Below are 21,267 nucleotides of genomic sequence, written 5' to 3' on the forward strand. Positions count from 1 at the left end.
AAAACAGTTCAGTATTTCCTCAAAAGGTTTAACAGAGTTACCATAGTACTCAGCAATTTTACTCCTAAGTATATACCCAAGAGAAATAAAAACATGTCCACACAAAAACTTATACATGAGTGTTCATAGCAACATTATCCATAACAATCAAAAAGTGGGAATAACCCAATGTCCATCAACAGATGAATGAGTAAATAAATGTGGGTACAATGGATTATTTGGGGAATACAGTACTGATACATGTGACAATATGGATATACCTTAAAATCATTACTCTAAGTGAAAGAAACTCATCACAAAAGACAACATGTTGGATGGTTCCATTTATATGAAAGGTCTAGAATAAGCAAATCTATACAGACATACAGTAGATTAATGGTTGCTAGAGATGGGGGTTGGGTAGGGAAAAATGGAGAGTTAATGCTAATGGGTATAGCATTTCCTTTTGAGGTGACAAACTGTTCTAAAACTATGGTGATTACTGTACAACTCTATGAATATACTAAAACCATTAATTGTCTGGCATGTGAATTATATCTCAATAAAGCTGGCCAATAAGTGAATTATATAAGTAATGTATCTCAAAAAAGTTGTTTACAAAAAAAAAAAAAAAAAAAAGATGGTCTGAAGAGGGAAGGCACCGGAGGCAGGGAGAGTAGGCAAACATTAACAATGTTCTAAAAATGGAGGAAATGGTAGTGAGAATAAAGAAGGAATGATATAAAAGAGATCCTCCAAAGAAAACGTTATAAAAATTCAATCAACTGGGTATATAGAGAAAAGAAAGACATATGCCACATTTCTACCTTAAAAAATTACTTTTCTTTTTCTACAGCAGCTCCTTAGCATCTCAGACATATAGGTCACAATTTCCAACAGCTCTAAAATTGTGGGGCAATGTTTTTGTTCCCTATAATCTGAACTTTGTTTTTAAACAATCTGATTCATTCACACATCTAAAAGCATTTACTGAATAGCCACTATGTTAAGAGTACAATATTAGGAATGAGTTAAGAACTATCCAAGAAATCTGGGGATGTACTGTATGGTGATTAACATAATATAATAAAATAAAATTAAAAAAAAAAAAAGATTAAAAAAAAAAAAAAGAACTATCCAAGACAAGCATACATACACACACACACACGTCTATTGAGGTTGCCAGGCTTAAACTGTGGCACAAAGAAATGATTATGGGTTCTTTTGAAAATAATTGTAATGACAATAGCAACTTCTAACATTTACTGAACACTTACTCCTATGCCAGGCACTGTACCAACAACTTCATATACATCATTGCATTAATCCTCAAAAAAAATATAGTAAAATACATGCTATTATCCTCATCCTACCAAAAATGAGAGATCTGGACACATAAGTTTTCCCTTAAAATATTTTAAAAGAATTATTTTATACTTACATAGGAGAATTCATGTGTATGTAACAGAACTAGTTGGAAACTAAATGACCCAAATATTAATTCCTATATATGAAAAATTAAGTAGAAAATCTATGTTTTAGCAAAATACAAAAAAAGGTGCACAAACATTTCCAAGTTAATAAAGTGAGTAGTTTATATAACTGCATGAAATTATAAAATATGTAATATGGAAAGGCTATAGTAAACATGTTTTGCAAAATTCAAACCTAGTAAACAGTAAATAAGGTCAAAATAATAATTCATAGTATACATGTAAATTCACAGTTGAAAGAGAAATAAAATACTTAACACAAAGAAATCTTTAACATTTTATATATTCTCAAAACACTAACATTTACACTATTTTCCCTTAGAGATGCTTATGCTTTCTCTGAAGCAACCAAAACTGGTAGATGGATCACTTTTAGTGAGCAACGTAACCACTTGATTTCTCAAACAAAAACTGGAAATAGAGGTGTCCATGAAACATACTCATGTGCTCCCTCTCCCAAATTATTAGAACACTGCCAAAAATTTGCATCAAATCAAATTCCCATCAAATCATATATACAAGCTTAAGCCATTCATACAACTAGAACACCCAATAACAAAAGGAGGAAAAGGCCTGCATGCTGTCAAAAGCATCCTTTGTTTTTCCTGAAAAATCACGCCAAGTTTTTAGCATAAAGCAGTCCCTCATGAGAACATGTCCTTTCATACTACCTCCTTCCTTACTTAGAAAACCCTCAATTCTCTCCCTGAAGATTTAAAAAAAATTTTGTTTAGTATAAATGTTACCACACTAATAGAAGTTAAAATAACTAGAACTATTAAGGAAGAAGAATATTTGCAGGGAATAATAAACACAGTTCTGTGCATGCACACGCACACACACACACACCCCATCCCAATGTCAAAACTGATATATAATAAATGGATGAACTTTTATGCTCATTGGATGAGGGATTTAAAAATGCATGTATTTTCAAAATGTATTTTGGAGCCAGGAAAAAAGAGTCTCAATCTTTTAAGGAGTTGTACTTCAGCACATAGAATATCAGAAGCCAATCATTCCTTCTGAATTATTTCATAGTCTCAATATCTAACATTTTAGGCAAGTTTTCAACTGCCTTTTAGACTTCTTTGAAACCAGGCTCTTGTTTAATACAAAATAGGATGTCAGTTGATCAATATCCATTTGGCTTAAATTCATAAGTCCACAACCTCCCTTAAGTGGTAGAACAAACAGGTACAAAGCCTGAAAATTTATTGTTTCTTTTTAAACTCCAAATGATATTTGCAGATGCCAAAAGGCATTTTAAAATCACTCACCCTTACTTCAGTAAAAATGAAAAAGGGGGATGGGAGGAGGGAGAATCTCATGAGGCCTTGTATGTCAAGTTTTTGCCCAGAGCTAATTTTCATAGCTGTGTTATAAAACCCTGAAAATGGAGGTTTATAATGGAAATGCTGACAGACCCTTAACTATAGCAGCATGAATGGATATAATTAAAGAAAAGCTTTTGGCTACACCTAACTCCACAAATGAAAGCTGCCATTTTTATATTAACCTCAAATAACAGCAAGTAAGAACTAGAAATGTGATTCCGGAAAGGTAATGTGAAATGTTAAAGATGACTGCTAAAACTGTTTGACATTCGAAGTTTTAAGCACGGAGGCATTTAGTTAACATAACCAAGTCAGTATTTTCATAATGCTACTTAATCAGCAATAAAGAATGCTCTGGTGAGCCATCAGCTCCAGTTAGCAAAAAGTGGCATATGAAGTTATTATTTCTTAACAGCCTAGAGGGAGTCACTTCTCCCTTTAATCAGTGATCTTAGTTCCTTCCTACCTATAATTTCTCTGTCATACAGTTATAAAACTATTACCCAGTTCAACATACACACTCACACATCCTGCACACACATTTATGCAAGGACTGGTACCTTATTCCCACCTGAATTTGAAAACAGAAGAGATTGCCAAGGTAAAGTATTTCATTCTTTTTCTTGTAAGGGATACAGCCAGGAATAAATATAATCAATCTATGTAACCCATCTTCCTTATCTAAATCCAAATTCAAAGAATTTAGCTTTGTTCTTAAAAGGCGGGGGGGGGGGGCAGGGGGCAGGAAGCCTATGCTTTAATCTTTATCAACTATCCGAAATGTTTATCCAAATGTTTTTGGATATCCACTATCCGAAATAGTTAAGTGATACTGTAGTATGGCATACCTAAGTGGCTCCTATGAGAAAATCCTCAAAGAAGTTCCAGATTTTGGGTTAAGAAATTAGGAACACATCTCTATCATAAAATATCTGAAGGACTTTTACCCGTATTTCTTTCCTCTCTCTGCCTCCCTTCCTTCTTTCTTTCTAAGGTAACAATCCTGAAGGATCTCTGGGGTTCTTCCCCAAAAGATCCCAAACTAACAGCCAGTCTGTCTTGACAGTAACTGCCTTGGAAGCCCCAAGACTGATGAAACAAAACAAAACCATCCAAGTCCCAGTCCCTCTTATTATATATTGTAATCAGTCTCATTGAAGAACTGTGTGCAAATTGGATATAATTAAAGAAAAGCTTTTGGCTACACCTAACTCCACACATGCAAGCTTCAGAAATTGGAGATGGCAATGCCTACACGAGGACAGCATTAATGAAGACCCCCCACAGTACTGCACCATTCTGATTCACACACTGACCTCATATTTCTGTTAAAAATGCTCTATAATTATGACAACAGAAATGATACATGATTAGACATTCACTTATAGCAACTGCTTTTAACCAGAGTTGAACAGTATAAAACAAAACTAAAACTAAACATTTGTGCAAGGAATTAAATGTTATCAACATAAACAATTGGTGTCCTTTTTTCCCTATAGCTTAGTACTAATAACACACTCCATGCCCCTGCTCCAGATGACAGCAAACTACAAACCCATATGAAATCTAGTTAAAAGAAACTTCCAATATAAATGTAAACTTGCTTTTACCTTATATAAGATAATCTTCAATATGCCCTCTTGCTTCCTACCTTTATACTTCTGATTAGTGATGCCCATGATTAACAGAGATGCATTATATTTTACAAGATATTTGCAAGCAGAATTTTTCCAACATTCTGAAATAGCTTTGGCTTTAATGCTGAAGGACTTTTACTAAATCGAATTTTTAAAGAACAAAAAATTATTTTTCTTATAAGAAGTGAAATTTAGATGATTGAAATGATGCTGATAATAAATCAAAGATAAACTATTATAAATAAAACATGATTTACTTGTCTCCACACCTCTTTGTGATTTTTTCCAACTGAAGCTGACTTACTAAAAAAATGTTAACTTGTAAAATAAATAACAAAGTAATCAGAAGGCAACTACCCTTTGTTTTTAGTAGCAAAAATAAAGGGTAAAAGCACATGGAAGTATATACGAATAGCGGTAACACTTTCAGGTTAACAGTTTGCAGATGTCATTCAATTGCCTGTTGATTTATAAAAAAATATAGTGGTATGGTTAGTTTTCTATTTGTAAACTATTTCAAAGATACTGTAAGAACGTAACTCTGGTTGGTTACAGCCTGAGTGGTGATACTGAAACTTAAATTAGTAAGTCACAAAAAATCATGTTTCTGTTTCTTCATCTCTAAACAGGGATGACAAGGTTGGAGAAGAAGTAAATGAGATAGTATTTGTAAACTGTACGTCTTTTAAGAATACAAGAGTTATTCTTGTGTTTCTAGTTACCATTTTTGAAGAATGACCAAAACAGTTTTAGGTAGGAGCTTAAGGATAAAAAGAACTTAATAAATTAATAGGAAAGAAAAAAATATTCTGACTTTATTACTTTTATTTCCATTTTTAAAGCCTCTCCAACTTTCAAAGTAAGTCCCATTCTCCCATTACCACATTTCCGTGAACACTTTAAACAAATTTCTGCATTTAATTTCTTACCTGAGAATGTACATTTTCTAAATATACTCCATACACTAATCTAAACATGAGAAAGGAGGTTTTCTCAAATACTATCAGGGAGAGCAAAAACTGGCACAAATTTTTTTTTGGTGGGGAATCTGGTAATATCTATCCACATTTAAATGCACATACATCAATTCATTTTTAGAAATTAAAGCTATACTTCCAAAGTACACAGAGAAGGCATATATGAAGATGTTAAGTAAAACTGTGTTTACAATAACATAAAATGGTAAACAATATAAATTCCCATTATTAGGGTGTTGGCTAAATAAAGTTTGGTACAATCATATAATGAAATGTTAAGTAGCCATTAAAAAGAATTAGATAGGTTTCCATATACTAACATGGAAAGCTGCCTAGAAAATATTAAGTGAAAAAAAGAAATCGCAGAACAAAAATGATCTGTTCTGTTGTTTTCAGCCTATAAATGAGAAAAAAAACTGGAAGATTCTATGAGAAACCATTGTACTTCTGTGTACTAAAACAAAAGCAATTTTTTTTTAAAGTTTTTTTTTTTTTTTAAGATTTTATTTATTTATTCGACAGAGATAGAGGCAGCCAGTGAGAGAGGGAACACAAGCAGGGGGAGTGGGAGAGGAAGAAGCAGGCTCACAGCAGAAGAGCCTGATGTGGGGCTTGATCCCAGAATGCTGGGATCACGCCCTGAGCCGAAGGCAGACGCTCAACCGCTGTGCCACCCAGGAGCCCCAAGCAATTTTTTTTTAAAGATTTATTTATTTTTGAGAGAGGGAAAGAGAGACAGTGCACACACACACAGGCGCACACACGTGGCGGGGGGCAGAGGAACAGAGAGACTCTCAAGCCTACACACTGCTGAGCACGGATCAGGACCAGGGCTTAGTCCCAGGACGCATGAGATAATGACAGGAGCCAAAATCATGAGCCAGATGCTTAACTGACTGAGCCACCCAGGCACCCCTAAAGCAATGTTTTCAACCTCAGCACAAAAGAGGTTGGACCAGATAATTCTTTGTGGCATAGGCCACAGTAGATGCCAGTAGCACTCCCTAAGTTGTTACAACCAAAAACTTCTCCATACACTGCTGAATGTCCCCTGGGGGAGAAACTCATTCCTAATTGAGAACCACTGAACTAGAGAATAAAGGAGTAAAGGTGGGGAAAGGAACTTTTACTTGTCGCCTACCTTATTTATATTTTTTAACCATGAAAATATATAACACCTCCAATTAAAAAAAATTAGCCAGCAAAAAAGATTCCCCATAATTTCTCACTCAAAATTATAATAGTGTTTGTAGGATATGGAGCCTTGTTTCAAAAAAACAAAACATGGGGCACCTGGGTGGCTCAGCCATTAAGCGTCTGCCTTCAGCTCAGGTCATGATCCCACGGTCCTGGGATCGAGCCCTGCATCGGGCTCCCTGCTTGGCGGGAAGCCTGCTTCTCCCTCTCCCACTCCCCTTGCTTGTGTTCCCTCTCTCGTTGTCTCTCTGTGTCAAATAAATAAAATCATTAAAAACAAAAACAAAACAAAACCCCCAACCCCCCCCCAAAAAAACACAAAACAAATCAAAACAAAACCCTAGGTAAGAAGCGATAAAAATAAGGTGTTTGAAAGGAAATGTCCATTTTCAACGGAAAAGGCAGAAAAACATGGATTCTGCCATTTGTTTTCCATGACTGCCTCTTCCCAGGATGCCCACACACCCAGCTTTATTTTCTACCACTTTGCCCATAAATCTTGGGGCTGTAGTTCCTAATTACCAGCATGGTTTAGACCAGGTCCCTCCTTCCTTCTTGTTTTGCATATTCAGATAAATATAAATAAACAAGCAAAAACTGGTCCCAGAATATGGAAATTTCTAATTTTGCCCAAGAAACATGGAGAAATACTATTAACATTTATTTAAAAATTAAACAAACAAAATGAATTAAGCACTTGGGAAAGTGCCAGTAAGCTCTACCAGACTAAAACCAAATGTAGTTCATGGAGAAGATTCAAAATTTGTAGAAGCTTCTTCTAATGATGTTGGTTATTCATTTACTTTATCCATCCATCTACCCCCAAATTTCAGAGCTTTAAAATTCTTGCCTTTATATAGCTCACACTGGGGGATAAAGGGATGATTATCTGATCAAGAACTTTGGCTAAACCTTTATTTTTTATTATTTTTAAATTTTTTATTTTATTTGTTTTATTTATTTATTGTTTTGGCTAAACCTTTAGAACTGAAACTGATGGGAGCAGTCAAATATTAAAAACGACGCAATACCTAATGTGGAGCGTAAACCTACGGATTAATCAGTAAGAATGCACAGCCCAACTTAAGCAAATTAAGTAAATTAGTAATAATTAAAATTAGTAATGAATAAATTCCCCAAATTTGAAAAATCTGTCAAGCTTACTAACTTTGATAACTAGATACTACCTTTTGTAAAATGGTTTTAGGAAGAGGGAAGCAGTCTCTTCATTAACTTTAGACATGGTTTCAAAAAAATTGTATTTCCACACATAACTTTTACACAACTCTTCAGTGATAGAAGCACCTACACTGAGTGGTAGTATCTAACTTCTTAAGAACATGTACTTCAAAGATAAAACTTATGTGAAAGGTTCCTTAAAAGCAATGAATATCACAACCACTATTCTTATCCATTATTATTTGGGTCTGAGTATATCCTAACATTTGCATAATTTAAGTGGATCTGAAAACATCAAGTTTTATATGGGTGACTGATGTTATAAATAGAACCATCTTACTTTCATCTCAGAATGAATTGTTTCAGCTGGAAGTATTTCAAGCAGTTGAGGCTAAAACTCTGCAGCAAAATAATTTAAATAAACTTACCTTTATTTGTTTTAATGGTACAGTGTGGTCAAAATCTCCTTATGGGTACAAAATGCATATGTTTCATTAGTAGCCGCCTCAGATTTGAGCTCATGGTTTTGCTTAGAATATCTGAAACATTCCTCTGGATAATAATACTCTTTTAGGAGAGGCAAGAAGGGAAGGCGGGGTGAAGAGGTATCATCCTGGCACTGCACTGGAGGTGCTCTGCATTTAGTTTTACGTGTTTGCACATAAGCCTTCTTTTAAAAGAACTACTATTTGAAAGAATAGTTGAAAAGTACTGATTTATGCTATTCTAACAGTAAAACCAACTCCTCTCCCTTCATTTGGATTTCATGAGTATGTCAAAAGGAAAACTTTAATATAGAATCAACATAGACGATAACATAAAACACATCAATGAATTAGTATATTGTTGGAAAACATACCTGATTCTGGCCAGAACAGCTTGTAGAAAGCTCAGTACTGTCCTAAGTTCAGATTCTTGACAAGCTCGCAGAAGCATACTGAATCCATCATTAAGCAGTTTTTCATGTGAGGGATACAAGCAATGGCTAGTCTCAAACACTTCTTGAACACCATCAATATAGATGGAAAGAAGTGTCCAGAGAGTCTGTCTTTGTCCCATTTCATCATTCTTAGATACCAAAAATTCCTTTGCTTTCTCTCGGAAAGCACCTGAAAATTTCTCAGCCAAAACACCAATGTCCAGATTTTTCTGGGTATACATCAAGAGGAAGGCCATTTGACCCTTCCAAATGATGGAAGATGTTACAAACGAAGGCTTGAGGAAACTTAGGAGGTCTAAAACATGACTTGCTACATCTTCCACCTCTGAGACAGCTGCTAACAGTAGAAAAAGGCTGAAGAAGTTCTGAAGACCAACTTCTGTCAGTTCTTCCATTCTTTTTTGATGGAATTTAGAATATATTCTGCAAAACATAAAAAAAAATTACTTGTATAAAACTTTCATTCACAAATATCCATCTTTTAGAATAACATTTCATTCAATACTAATGACAGTCTCATTACTTTAAATTTAGCTAATTCTTCATTATGATGCTGCCATGTCTCCCTTTTTCTACTTCGAAAACGGACTCACAGAATGCCCATACCTTCAAATTTCTCAGGGATGTAGCAACTACCTATGACTGAATAAAAGGATTGCGTGATCTTCCCCAAAGGACAGTAGAAATGTTGTTTTTATATAGTATGTGGCTTATCCTGTTATTTTAGAACTCTTAATCACCCTTCTGTCTTAATTTTTATTGACAAATAAAAAATATATACTCCTTTAGGTACAATTTGATTTGCTTTAAAGCAATCTTAACACGGCAATTTTATACATTTTTCCTTAAACTCTTTCTTCCTCTACTCCTCACAAAGATCTGCTTTTGCTATAACTATATCTAGGACAATTCAAAGTGCTGGAAAAATTATTTTTACCTACTCATGAAGAAAAATGATTAGTGTTTAAATGTCCAAGACTAACCATTTAAAAATCTGTGTTTAAATAATTTAATAGTTGACGTACTTTTCTCTCACCAATTAAGGGATCAGAATTGGAATAAATAGAACTGGTACTGAATACATTTCAGTGATTTGTTTTAGATAAAGTTCTGAGTATCACGTCTTCCACAAAATGATTTAAGATTCAAAAACAAACCGGCAAACAGAACCAAAGAAAAAACTACCGTTTGAACCGCATTATTTTTGGAGGTTTAACAAAGAAGCTACCATTAAAAAAAGTATACTCTAAAAACAGTCTTACTCTTACCACCATAACCTTGCAAGCAGTATACAGGAATCAAAAAGGAACTTCATTTAGTGAGAAGTCCCTATCTACAATATGAAGGTATTCTTACCCTGCTGCAAGAGTTCCCATCACATAAGCAAGTGGTACACAGAGGGCTAGAAAAAGGGCTAATGAAGTAGAACAGGGAAAGCAATTAAAACTCATACCCACTTAACAAGCAAAACTCTCAAAAAAAAAGAGAACAGATGAATATGACCAAAAGTCTATTTGACTACGCCAGAAATGTAAACTGGGCATACTCCCCAAATGAGAACAATTGAGTTATTTCATCGTAGTATCCTCTGGTTAGTTTTCATTCAAGGAAGCAGGGCCCATGGGACTGCTAAGACTCAAAGAACACCAAGTTTTATAGGTTGACTCCGCTACCTGCCAATGTATGATAAGGGGATGTTTTCTACTTCTATAATTTTGAATAAACTTTATGCATTGAATCATATAATAAAATTACAATTAATTTTGGCAAGAAAAACAACATTCTCAATAGCCCTGAATTTAATATATGGAATTTCAATCTTCAGGACAGATGAGATAAATAAATTAAAATCCTCTACAAGTTATAGATATTAAGTTTGTTCCTTTCTATTACAAATTGGCAGGATCAAAAGGCTACATGTTTTGTTGTCCTGTATACACTAAGGAATACATTTTATTTTATTTTTTTAAAGATTTTATTTATTTATTTGACAGAGAGAGACAGCGAGACAGGGAGCACAGCAGGGGGAGCTGGAGAGGGAGAAGCAGGCTCCCTGCTGAGCAGGGGGCCCAACGTGGGGCTAGATCCTAGGACCCTAGGATCCTAGGACCCCAGGCAGACGCTTAATGACTGAGCCACTCAGGCGCCCCAGGAATACATTTTAAATGTATAAACCACAAAGACTTCCAAGCACAACTAAAAAAATACAAACAGTAAGCAATGCTTCTCCACAGTGAACATTCATGACAAAGAAAGATATGGCACATACCTTCCTTTGATTTGTTTCCAAGGATGGGGGCCATTGTTCTTCATTGCTTTCTTAACAGCTTTTGCCAAAATGCAAAGGAAAATGGTGTAACTACTGCTGGATTTATACAGGTCATCATCTTGTTTATCACAACAGCAGATCTTCACCATTTCTAGCATTGACAAGGGTGACTTAATGATATATGTAAGGCCTTTCAAAGGAAGCCAAGAGATGCTGAAAGAACTATTCTAAAAGCAAAAATAAATAAATAAATAATAAATAAATAAATAAATGACAAAATAAGTATTAAGTCCAAGTAAATAAGAATTCTTTAATCTCTTCTATTCTCTAATTTCCCCAGCATTTATGTCATACCATTTATTTTTTTATCAGGTTTTATTGCATAGAATTTTCTCCAATCTGGATTTAGCTGCTTATATCTCCCTACTGTCATGTAATGTATTCTTTTACCCCCTATCTTTTCTGTAAATTGGTAGCTGTGTCTGGAGGACTGATCAGATTCATGCCAAGTGGAGTTTTTTGATAAGAATCTTTCATTGGTGGTACTGGGCACTTCCTATTACAATTTAGGAAAGAGAGACATAAGTTGTGTCATTCCTTTTGTAATGTTAAGATTGAGCATTTTGTCAGCCTGATCTATTCATTTGAGTGACCCCCACCAGACTTCTACTGAACAGTTTTAGCAGCCACTGATGATCACTGCCGAGATGCCTTACTTCATCAGGTGTACAAAACAGTGATTTTCTAATTCTATCATTACTTCTCAATTAGCTCCTTAGAAATTTGGTTACTCTAAAATATAGTTTATATTTTCCTTTATTTACAATTTTCAGAATAATGAGGGTTTTTTTTTTATTTTTTCGGAACAGTAACTTTTCTAAAGGCATCATACTCAAAGATTTAAATATATTTGATAAGTTTTAATCCACAGCAGTCATTATTCTTTCTTATGCTCAAATTTACCCAACAATGGTGCAATGGGAGCTCCTTCAAGTTGGATCCTGTGTCCTTCTGACAGGACACTATCTTATTTTGATATTCCCTGCTTTCAGATCTGACAAGACACTATACACTCATATTATACATATTACCTCAGAACTAGAATGGGTCATTTCTCCAATCAGCCTGAAATTATGTTTTAAAGTAAGGTATTTTTCTCATTTTTCATAAGCTCCATTATGTATAAACCCAAACTAGTAATTTACTTGTAATCTCCCATTTCCATTTTCTATCTTGACTGAGGGGTTCACTATTTACCCAGAAACCCGAACATTCCAAATCTTCTCTTCTCTCCACACATAGAAGGTAACTAAAATTCTATAAATCTATCTTTAAAATTTTTATTTTCCTAATTTATCTTCTCCTTTCTAAACTTTACTTTACTCACTCACCTTATTAACAGGATATGTTTTTACACTGGACTACTAAATGGCACCCGATTCCTTTATACCATTTTCAGAAAAAACTTTCTCACACACATACCTAAAATGTCACAACCCTGGTATCCAAGGTCTCCAGAATAAATCATAACTCAGCATGCACGTAATCTAGCCACTGACTACCCTGTCTACCTACTTTCCCTATCTGCTGTCTCTCTCCATAGTCACCTCAAACCTATCATTCAGAACTATTTAACATGGTAGGAAAAGATCATGTCTTTACACGTTCATACATTTGTTCATAATGTTCCTTTTGTCTGAATGCTCTTTTCTTCTGTATTTGTAAATTCCATGCATCCTCAGTTAAAAAATTCCAATGTCCTAAAGTCTTCCACGAGTCAATACACTGGGTCCGATACTCCTGTCCTTTGGCAGTCCACAGTACTATAACTCCCCCCCGCCACAATGTATATCTGTTCACTAGCCTATAAGCAACTCAAATGCCAAGACTGTGTCTCATTCAGGATAGTATTAACTGTTCAATGCGTTGCAATCAGTAATTGTTAGAAAATATTAATAAACGAGGATTAAAAAAGATATCTCTCTGGTACAATTTTGGCCAGTTTGCTTACTCTCACTCTTTTTTTTTTTTAATTTTTTTTTTATTTTTTTTAAAGATTTTTATTTATTTATTTGACAGAGATAGAGACAGCCAGCGAGAGAGGGAACACAAGCAGGGGGAGTGGGAGAGGAAGCAGCAGGCTCGTAGCAGAGGAGCCTGATGTGGGGCTCGATCCCATAACGCTGGGATCACGCCCTGAGCCGAAGGCAGACGCTTAACCGCTATGCCACCCAGGCGCCCCTGCTTACTCTCACTCTTAAGAGAAACGGGATGCAAATGCTCATTCCCTTATGTCAATGCTCTATAGGTAACTATTCATAATTAAACCATAAAAACATTCCTTACATATGTACAGATTCTTCAAATTCCTGGGAACAAATTCATATTCTCTTTACTTACCAGGTTCTTACTATAATATTCCCATAGAATGGTGACAATCGCAATGTTTGGCTCCCAGAAGTCACAAAGTGTCAAACAACAGTGAAGATGCATTCGTAATTGTTCTTCTAGTACACCATCCTAAAACATAAACTGAAACTGTGGGAAAGTAAATGGGCTCTGGCAACATGAATATTACTACTTGATACTGCACTGGATAACCTGCTTCTAAAAAGAATATGAATATATATCACCAAATCATACGCACTCTCATCTTCAGACCAGAAGGTCTAAATGAGCATAAGGTATACTTCTAAAAATTTGCTTTAGAGACCATTCACATACTCAGACAATAGGAATTACATGACTCAACATGACTTTTAACACAATTAAAGGTTACAATAGTTGCGGGGTGCCTGGCTGGCTTAGTCAGAAGAGCATGCAACTTTTTTTTTAAGATTTTATTTATTTATTTATTTGACAGAGAGAGAGAGAGAGACAGCCAGAGAGAGAGGGAACACAAGCAGGGGGAGTGGGAGAGGAAGAAGCAGGCTTCCCAGTGGAGCAGGGAGCCCAATGTGGGGCTCGATCCCAGGACCCTGGGATCATGCCCTGAGCCGAAGGCAGACACTTAATGACTGAGCCACCCAGGTGCCCCAGAGCATGCAACTCTTGATCTCAGGGTCATAAGTTCAGGTTCAGAGATCACTTAAAAAAAAAAAAAAAAGTTTAAAAAAAATTACCTAGTTGTTTCATAACTGAATGGTGTAGGAAACCCAGAGAATGTACTAGAAACCCAAACTAGGGGCACCTGGGTGGCTCAGTCGTTAAGCGTCTGCCTTCGGCTCAGGTCATGATCCCAGTGTTCTGGGATGGAGCCCCGAATCGGGCCCCCTGCTCAGCGGGAAGCCTGCTGCTTCTCCCTCTCCCACTCCCCCGCTTGTGTTCCCTCTCTTGCTGTCTCTGTCAAATAAATAAATAAAATCTTTGAAAAAAAAAAAGAAATCCAAACTAGAATGAAGTAGCAAAAATGAACTAATTAACATGTGCACAAATCCAGAGGATTTCGTCATCCTTAAGTACTACGTCAAATTCTTTGTAGGAACAGGAGTTGTTCTTTTAAAAACCAACAGACTAGCAGAGTACATGTATTTTAACATCTTAGGAAATGGCAACAGGAGAGAGAAGTAATAAAATTGTAGCCACTAATCAAACTTCTATGAAGAAATAATCATGCATGTTTGTTAAAAAGTAACACACCAATGAATCACTCAACAATTACTTATTTAAAGCTTACTATATAAACCAGGCACTATTCTTAGGTATTAGGCATAGAGCAATGGGTAAGTCAGACATGGCACAAGCACTAACAGAACTTACACTTTGGAGGAGAATGGAAAGAGAGGACAATGAAACAAACAAGATAAATGTGAACAGCTGTAACTGCTGTGCAAAACAAAACAAAGCAGGGTAATGTGGCAGAGTAAGAGGTACAGGATGTGGCGTATTAGTATATCGGAAGCTATGAACGAAAAGACCTTTTGGAGGGTTGGCGTTTGGGCTAAATGACTGAAAGAAAAAGAGCCAAGCATTAAAGGTCTGAAAAAAGCACTCATGGCAGAGAAAACACATGGAAATCAGCAGTAAGCTTGGTATTACAGGGTTAAGTCAGATATTCAGGGACCATGTTTCCTCTGAGGCTTTGAAAGTCTTTTTTTTTTTTTTTTTTTAGATTTTATTTATCTATTTGACAGAGAGAGACAGCCAGCAAGAAAGGGAACACAAACGGGGAGCGGGAGAGGAAGAATCAGGCTCCCAGTGGAGCAGGGAGCCTTGATGCGGGGCTGGTTCCAGGACCCTGGGATCACGCCCTGAGCCAAAGGCAGATGTTTAACAACTGAGCCACCCAGGTGCCCCAAGGCTTTGAAAGTCTTGATAGGAAGTATAGATTTTATTTTACATATGCTGGGAAGCCACTGGAAGACTGTAGGCACAGGAGTAATATGATTGTTTCAAAAATACTGCTCTCGATCATGCATGGAGAATGAATATGTTAAGAATAGAAGCAGGAAGACCACTTAGAAAGTAAATAGTGACATTTGCAATATAACAGAAAAACAGATTTTGAGTTCAAATACATACAAAGCAGACATGTTGGGAGATCTGAAGGTGAATGGTATATAGTAAGCTTTAAATAATTGTTGAGTGACTGGGGTTCAGTGGTGTGTCACTTTTTAACAAACATTCATGGTTACTCCATCGTAGGAAATTAAAGTGTCTAGTTTTTTTCTAATTCTACTTCCGTCTCCTCCTGCCACCTCAAAGTTTAGAAGACAGTTATGTGAAACTGTAAGACTAAGATAAGCACATAACTTTAAAGATATATTTAGAAACAGAGGCAATGGGATTTTTTTGATGAGTTATATGAAGGTACGAAGGTAAGAGAGCAATTAACAATTGAGAACTCCCAGGTTTTGGCTTAAGAAAATGAGTTGATGGTACCATTTCTTGAGATGGCAAAGACTAGGGGAGGAACAGATGGGCGAGTGCACAACAGCAACCATGTGGAGATATTACGTAGATAATATGATATATAGGCCTAGAGCTTAAGGGAAAAGCCAGAGCTATATAGTCATTCAGATGTTACTTTCATATTGATGATTTTTAGAGCTAAGAGGGTAGATAAGAGCAACCAAGGAAAGAGTACACATGGAAATGAGGAAAGAATCCAGAACTATGAGCCCTTTGCTGTTCCAACATTTAGTATCAAAAGGAGAGGAATTATCAGCCAGTCAAGTAGGAAGGGAACCAGCCATCATGGAAAGCCCAAGAAACACTTTGGAAAAGGAAAGTAGTCAACAGGGTTGAATGCTACTGAGAGGTTAAAATGAGAAGAAGGAAGCATTTTTGGATTTGACAACATAGAAGTTACTGATAGCCTTGACAAGAGTAGTTTCAGGGATGGCACAGACAGAAGCTTAACTACGGCAGGCCAAGGTTATATAACAGAGGTGAGGAAACAGATACTTAAGATATATAAAGTCCTTGAATAGCTAAGAAAAGACAAGATCGAGTACACAGGGAAAAGAATTAGCTTTTGATAGAAACAGTAACACTTCCAATAAGACAGAAGAACAAATTGGGAGGTAGAGTACAAAGCAAACATGTTGGGAGATTTGAAGGTATAAAAAGGTGTTCTCGAATGTTTGGTCCTATTTACTCAATGATTTAAGAGGTAAGATGTTTGGCTAAGTTAACTGGGGCAAAGCATGAACTGAATTGTGTGTTAAAAGGAAATTCTGAAATAAGTCATTTTGGCTAGTTGAAAGTAAGGACTCTAGAGCTGACTGCCATTTGAGATCTATGATCAAGAGTTTAAAGTCAGAGCAGTCCATAAGGACAATCATTTGACTTTCTCTAGCAATATTCAGCTGGGGGGTGAGGTTGGCAGGGGTATAGGAGAGAACTAGGTTTTGCCAAGTTTAAAACAGGTGGGGGCTATGGTATTAAAGATGTTTGGGATGGAGTAACTATAATAATGGGGTGATAATCTAAATTGTTTGAGGAGGAAAGTTTGGACATGGGAAAAGACAGAAAATGGAATAGAGCAATAGTGACAGGCAGAATGAGAATGAAAAGAAAAATGAAAAAATGTAAAGCATAACTATGGAAAGTGGGTGAGATAAGTAAGAGAAAATCTGATTAGATGTGAAGATATTAAGAATCTTAGAGGACAGGGTGATACACACAATAATGTTGGGGTCACTAATAAAAGTAATTCTTTAAAAGAGAGGGAACCAAACATGAACAGATTTTTTTTGACAAGGCATTAACTCTTCTAATTATTCCCCCCTCCCAACTCTTTTAATTATTAATCCTTTCAAATACACTCAGGCTTCAAGTCCTCAAGGAAATTTACTAAATTCCACACTAACACTGACCCTCCTTTACGCTCCATAGCATCCTACACACACCTATAACACAGCACTTACCTTGTTAAATTTAATGTTTATCTGCTTTCAAGTGTCTATAAGCTCTCTGAGAATTAGGATAATTTCCCCAGGGTCTAGCACACTGCTTGATTCACCAAAGAAACTCCATAAATATTTCATGAATTAAACTGAGATCTAGTTTCGGGTACCTCTTTTTACCAAGTAGCTGTATGGCTTAGGGAAAGATATTTAACTTTGCTAATAAACAAGCAAACTCATTTAACCAAAGAAGAGAATTTTCTGCCCATCACTAACATTCTTTGATTTTATTATGAAAATATTAAACAAGACCCTGGTTCATTCCTATGGCACACTACTCATATAAATTAAAGCATACTAATTTTGTTATACTTCAAGGTTAAAAAGTAGGTTATATTTTTAAAGTGGGTTCATTTTGAAGAGTTTGTTTTGCTTTACTGGGTATCTGAAACTCACTTTACATATAATGTAAAATCACAAAAACATTTAAATCATAAAATATATGAAGTTTGGGAAAAACAATTATCAGGCATTATGTGACATTTTACATGTGTTAGTTCATGTATGTCTCATACCATCTCAGTTTCATTACCTTCATTTCACAGAAAAGAAGGTTGGGGTTCAGAAGTTACAAATAGCTTACCCAAGTCCACTTGGGAAGGAGCTAGGATTTATGATTCCAAAGCCTATTATACATACCATTCTGTGCCCCTTTCCAAAAACAGAAGGGAAAAGAAATGAACATTTAATGCACACCAGATTTGATCAAGATTGCTTTTAGTGACCGCCAAGATTTGAAGCCAAGTTTGTGAGGCCAGAGCCCATGTTTTTTCCACTGTGCCCAATCAGGAAGAAATTAAATAACATATCCTGGGGGATTTTTTTATTTTTTTAAAGGACAGGAGATAAATTTTCTTTCCTTTTCCTGCTAGTGGCTATAGATTACAATGAAAAGCAATGGCTTAGAAAATACCATTTTCTCCACAGTTCTGGCAGGATAGGTATAACTTAAAAAGTAAGTCTGTTTACCCTATAATGAATTACAGATAGTATTTATTATAAAATACATTTTCATGTTCTGTATATTCAACTGTTGTTTTGTTCTGACCAATTTTCCCTTAGTTTTTTCCTAAAAATTTCCTTTCACAAATGTGTGTCTATGCACATCAGTTGAATTAAGGACAGAAAGAATTCAGCCATCTTCAAGTCCAGATACTCAGTGATATGAATACAAAATAGTCAGGAGTAGAGGAGCAAATAAACATCTTAGCTCAAATTCATGATGAGAAAACAGAGCTGAAATACAGTGAGGAGGAGTACTGGAGAATGCTTGAGGGTATTAATTTTTTCCTACCTTACATTTTCCCAACACACACTTACCGGAGAGAAAAAAACTCACAAATAAACAAACAAAAATATGGAAAAGTTGAGATGCTTTCCACAAGTATCACCAAAATAGGTCTAGAAACCAAATGGATTATTAGTTAAACACATAGCATCAAAGAAGTCTTAAAATAAAAATAATGAAAAAATTAGTTTTTATTAAGAATCCTACAGGGGTACCTGGGTGGCTCAGTTAAGTGTTAAACTCTTGATTTTGGCTCATGTCATGATCTCAGAGTTGTGGGATCAAGCCCTGTATCTGGTTCCACGCTGGGTGTGGACCCTGCCTAAGATCCTTTCTCTTCTTCTCCCTCTGCCCCTTTCTATCCTGCCGCCCCTAAAAACAAATCCTACAAAGTCAAATGCTTTGAGAGAGTACACTATGAATAAAGCACATACGAAGACTCAAATCTCAGCTTTGCCAGTTCTTAGTTACCTAGATGAACTTGGACAAACTCCTTAACCCCACCAGGCCCTCGTTTCTTAATGTGTAAAATGGAAATTCACAAGATTGCTATAAACGTTAAGTGCAAGAATGGATATCATGTGCTATAAGTACAGTGCTTGCATAGGGATAGCTCTCATATTGTTGTCTGCAAGAGAAATGTATTTTTTTAGGCGAAATGTTGACTCTTTTGATGATCATATAATAAATGCAACAGGTTCTCAGTATCGTACCTTAAGCTGATGTATTTCAATTTTGTGAGTGTTAAGGTCAAACTCTACCTAAACCAAGAGGTTTGAATGACTACATCTAAATCCATGCCCTCTGATTAAAGATTTTTTAATAAACCAGAAGGCCTGCAGGCCCCTCTTTTCTACACAGCCTTAAACCTGCTTGTCTCAATCCCACAGGCTACACTCCTCAGCTTCTTCATTTTTCACAAGACCCTGTGGGCTGTGTCTCATCTCAGCTGTAAGAGTGTAGATAAACTATTTAATGAGAAAGTTACCCCAGAATATTCCATAGTGCCTGCTCCTGATCTCTGCTTTAGTCCTTTTTAATTTTTAACTTTTTAAAAGATTTTATTTATTTATTTGAGAAAGAGGAGAGAGAGAGCACAAGTAGGGGAAGGGACAGAAAGAGAGTCAGACTTCCCATTGAGTGGGAAGCCTGATGGGGGTGGGGCTCAATTCCAGGGCCCTGAGATTATGACCTGAGCTGAAGGCAGATGGTTAACCGACTAAGCCAAGCAGGCACCTCACTTTTTAAAGAATGCTTTCCTATCTTTATTTTGAAAGACCAAATTTAGGCATATTAAATTCAGGTATATTCCATACATGAAATTCTTTTACTGAACTAAAAATGAAAACATGTATTCTTATGGCCAGCATGCACATGAAAGGATGCTCACCATGACTAATCATCAGGGAAATGCATATCAAAACCATATTGAGGTATCACCTCACACCTATCAGAAGGGCTAAAATCAAAAACACAAGACACAAACACTGACGAGGATGTGGAGAAAAAAGAACACTCTTTGCACTGTTGGTGGGAATGAAAACTGGTGCAGCCACTCCGCAAAACAGTATGGAGGTTCCTTAAAAATATTAAAAATAGAATTACCATTTGATCTAGTAATCGTACTATTGGGTATTTAGCCAAAGAATACAAAAATACTAATTTGAAAGGATATATGCACCCCTATGTTTATAGCAGCATTATATACAATAGCCAAATTATGGATGCAGCCCAAGTGTCCATCAATAGAGGAATGGATAAAGAATGGTACATATATACAATGGAATACTATTCAGCCATAAAAAAGGGATGAAATCTTGCCATCTGCAAAAATATGGATGGAGCTGGACAGTATAATGCTATGCAAAATAAGCCCGTCAGAGGGAGACAATTAGCCTATCATTGCACTCATATATGAAATTTAAGAAACAAAACAAACAAGGGGGGAAAAAAGACAAAACCAAAAAACAGACTTTTAATTACAGAGAACAAACAGATGGTTACCAGAGAGAAGGTGGGCGGGGGGATGGGGGCATAGGTAAAGGGGAACAAGAGCACATTTATCATGATACATACTGAGTAATACATGAATTGTTGAATCACTATACTGCATACCTGAAACTAATATAACAGTATTTTAAGTATACTGGAATTAAAAAAACAAAACAAAACAACTTTTAGCTTGTTTTATAAAAACAGCAACAATTGGGGGTTCATTTCTTTATGCATAACAAACCTACCTAGAAGAAATCATCAGAAGAATAAAACTTATTTGCAAGCTAAATAATGACTGTTAGTCTGCCTGATTGGACTTATTTTTAGAATTGGATAAAGTAAGTTGAACTTCAATATCCCAGTCAAGATCCTTCTGTCCAAGAAACACAATGATTTTGAATTAGTAATTAGAAAGATTATTGTCCCAGGGGTGCCTGGGTGGTTCAGTCAGAGTGTCTGACTTGGTTTTTCGGCTCAGGTCATGATCTCAGGGTTGTGAGATCACCCTGTACTGGGTTCTGTGCTCAGCAGGGAGTCTGCTTGAGATTCTCTCCCTCTATGCCCCT

General features: G+C 35.9%; 1 protein-coding gene across 3 annotated transcripts in view; it reads right to left on the reverse strand.

Moving 5' to 3' along the window:
• Window positions 1-21,267, reverse strand: part of MMS22L (MMS22 like, DNA repair protein) — a 125,884-nt gene that overhangs the window by 73,197 nt on the left and 31,420 nt on the right. For all 3 annotated transcript variants that reach the window (XR_004628574.1, XM_034670847.1, XM_002925178.4), the window contains exons 12-14: window positions 13,409-13,528; window positions 11,009-11,235; window positions 8,659-9,162 (exon numbers count right to left, since the gene is read on the reverse strand). Coding sequence is in view for 2 of the 3 variants with exons in the window: in XM_034670847.1 (XP_034526738.1) it covers window positions 8,659-9,162; window positions 11,009-11,235; window positions 13,409-13,528 (851 nt within the window). In the remaining variant the exon portion in view is untranslated. The remainder of the gene's footprint in view (window positions 1-8,658; window positions 9,163-11,008; window positions 11,236-13,408; window positions 13,529-21,267) is intronic.

This window comes from Ailuropoda melanoleuca, chromosome 10 (assembly GCF_002007445.2).
Source record: "Ailuropoda melanoleuca isolate Jingjing chromosome 10, ASM200744v2, whole genome shotgun sequence".
Taxonomy (NCBI): Eukaryota; Metazoa; Chordata; class Mammalia; order Carnivora; family Ursidae; genus Ailuropoda; species Ailuropoda melanoleuca.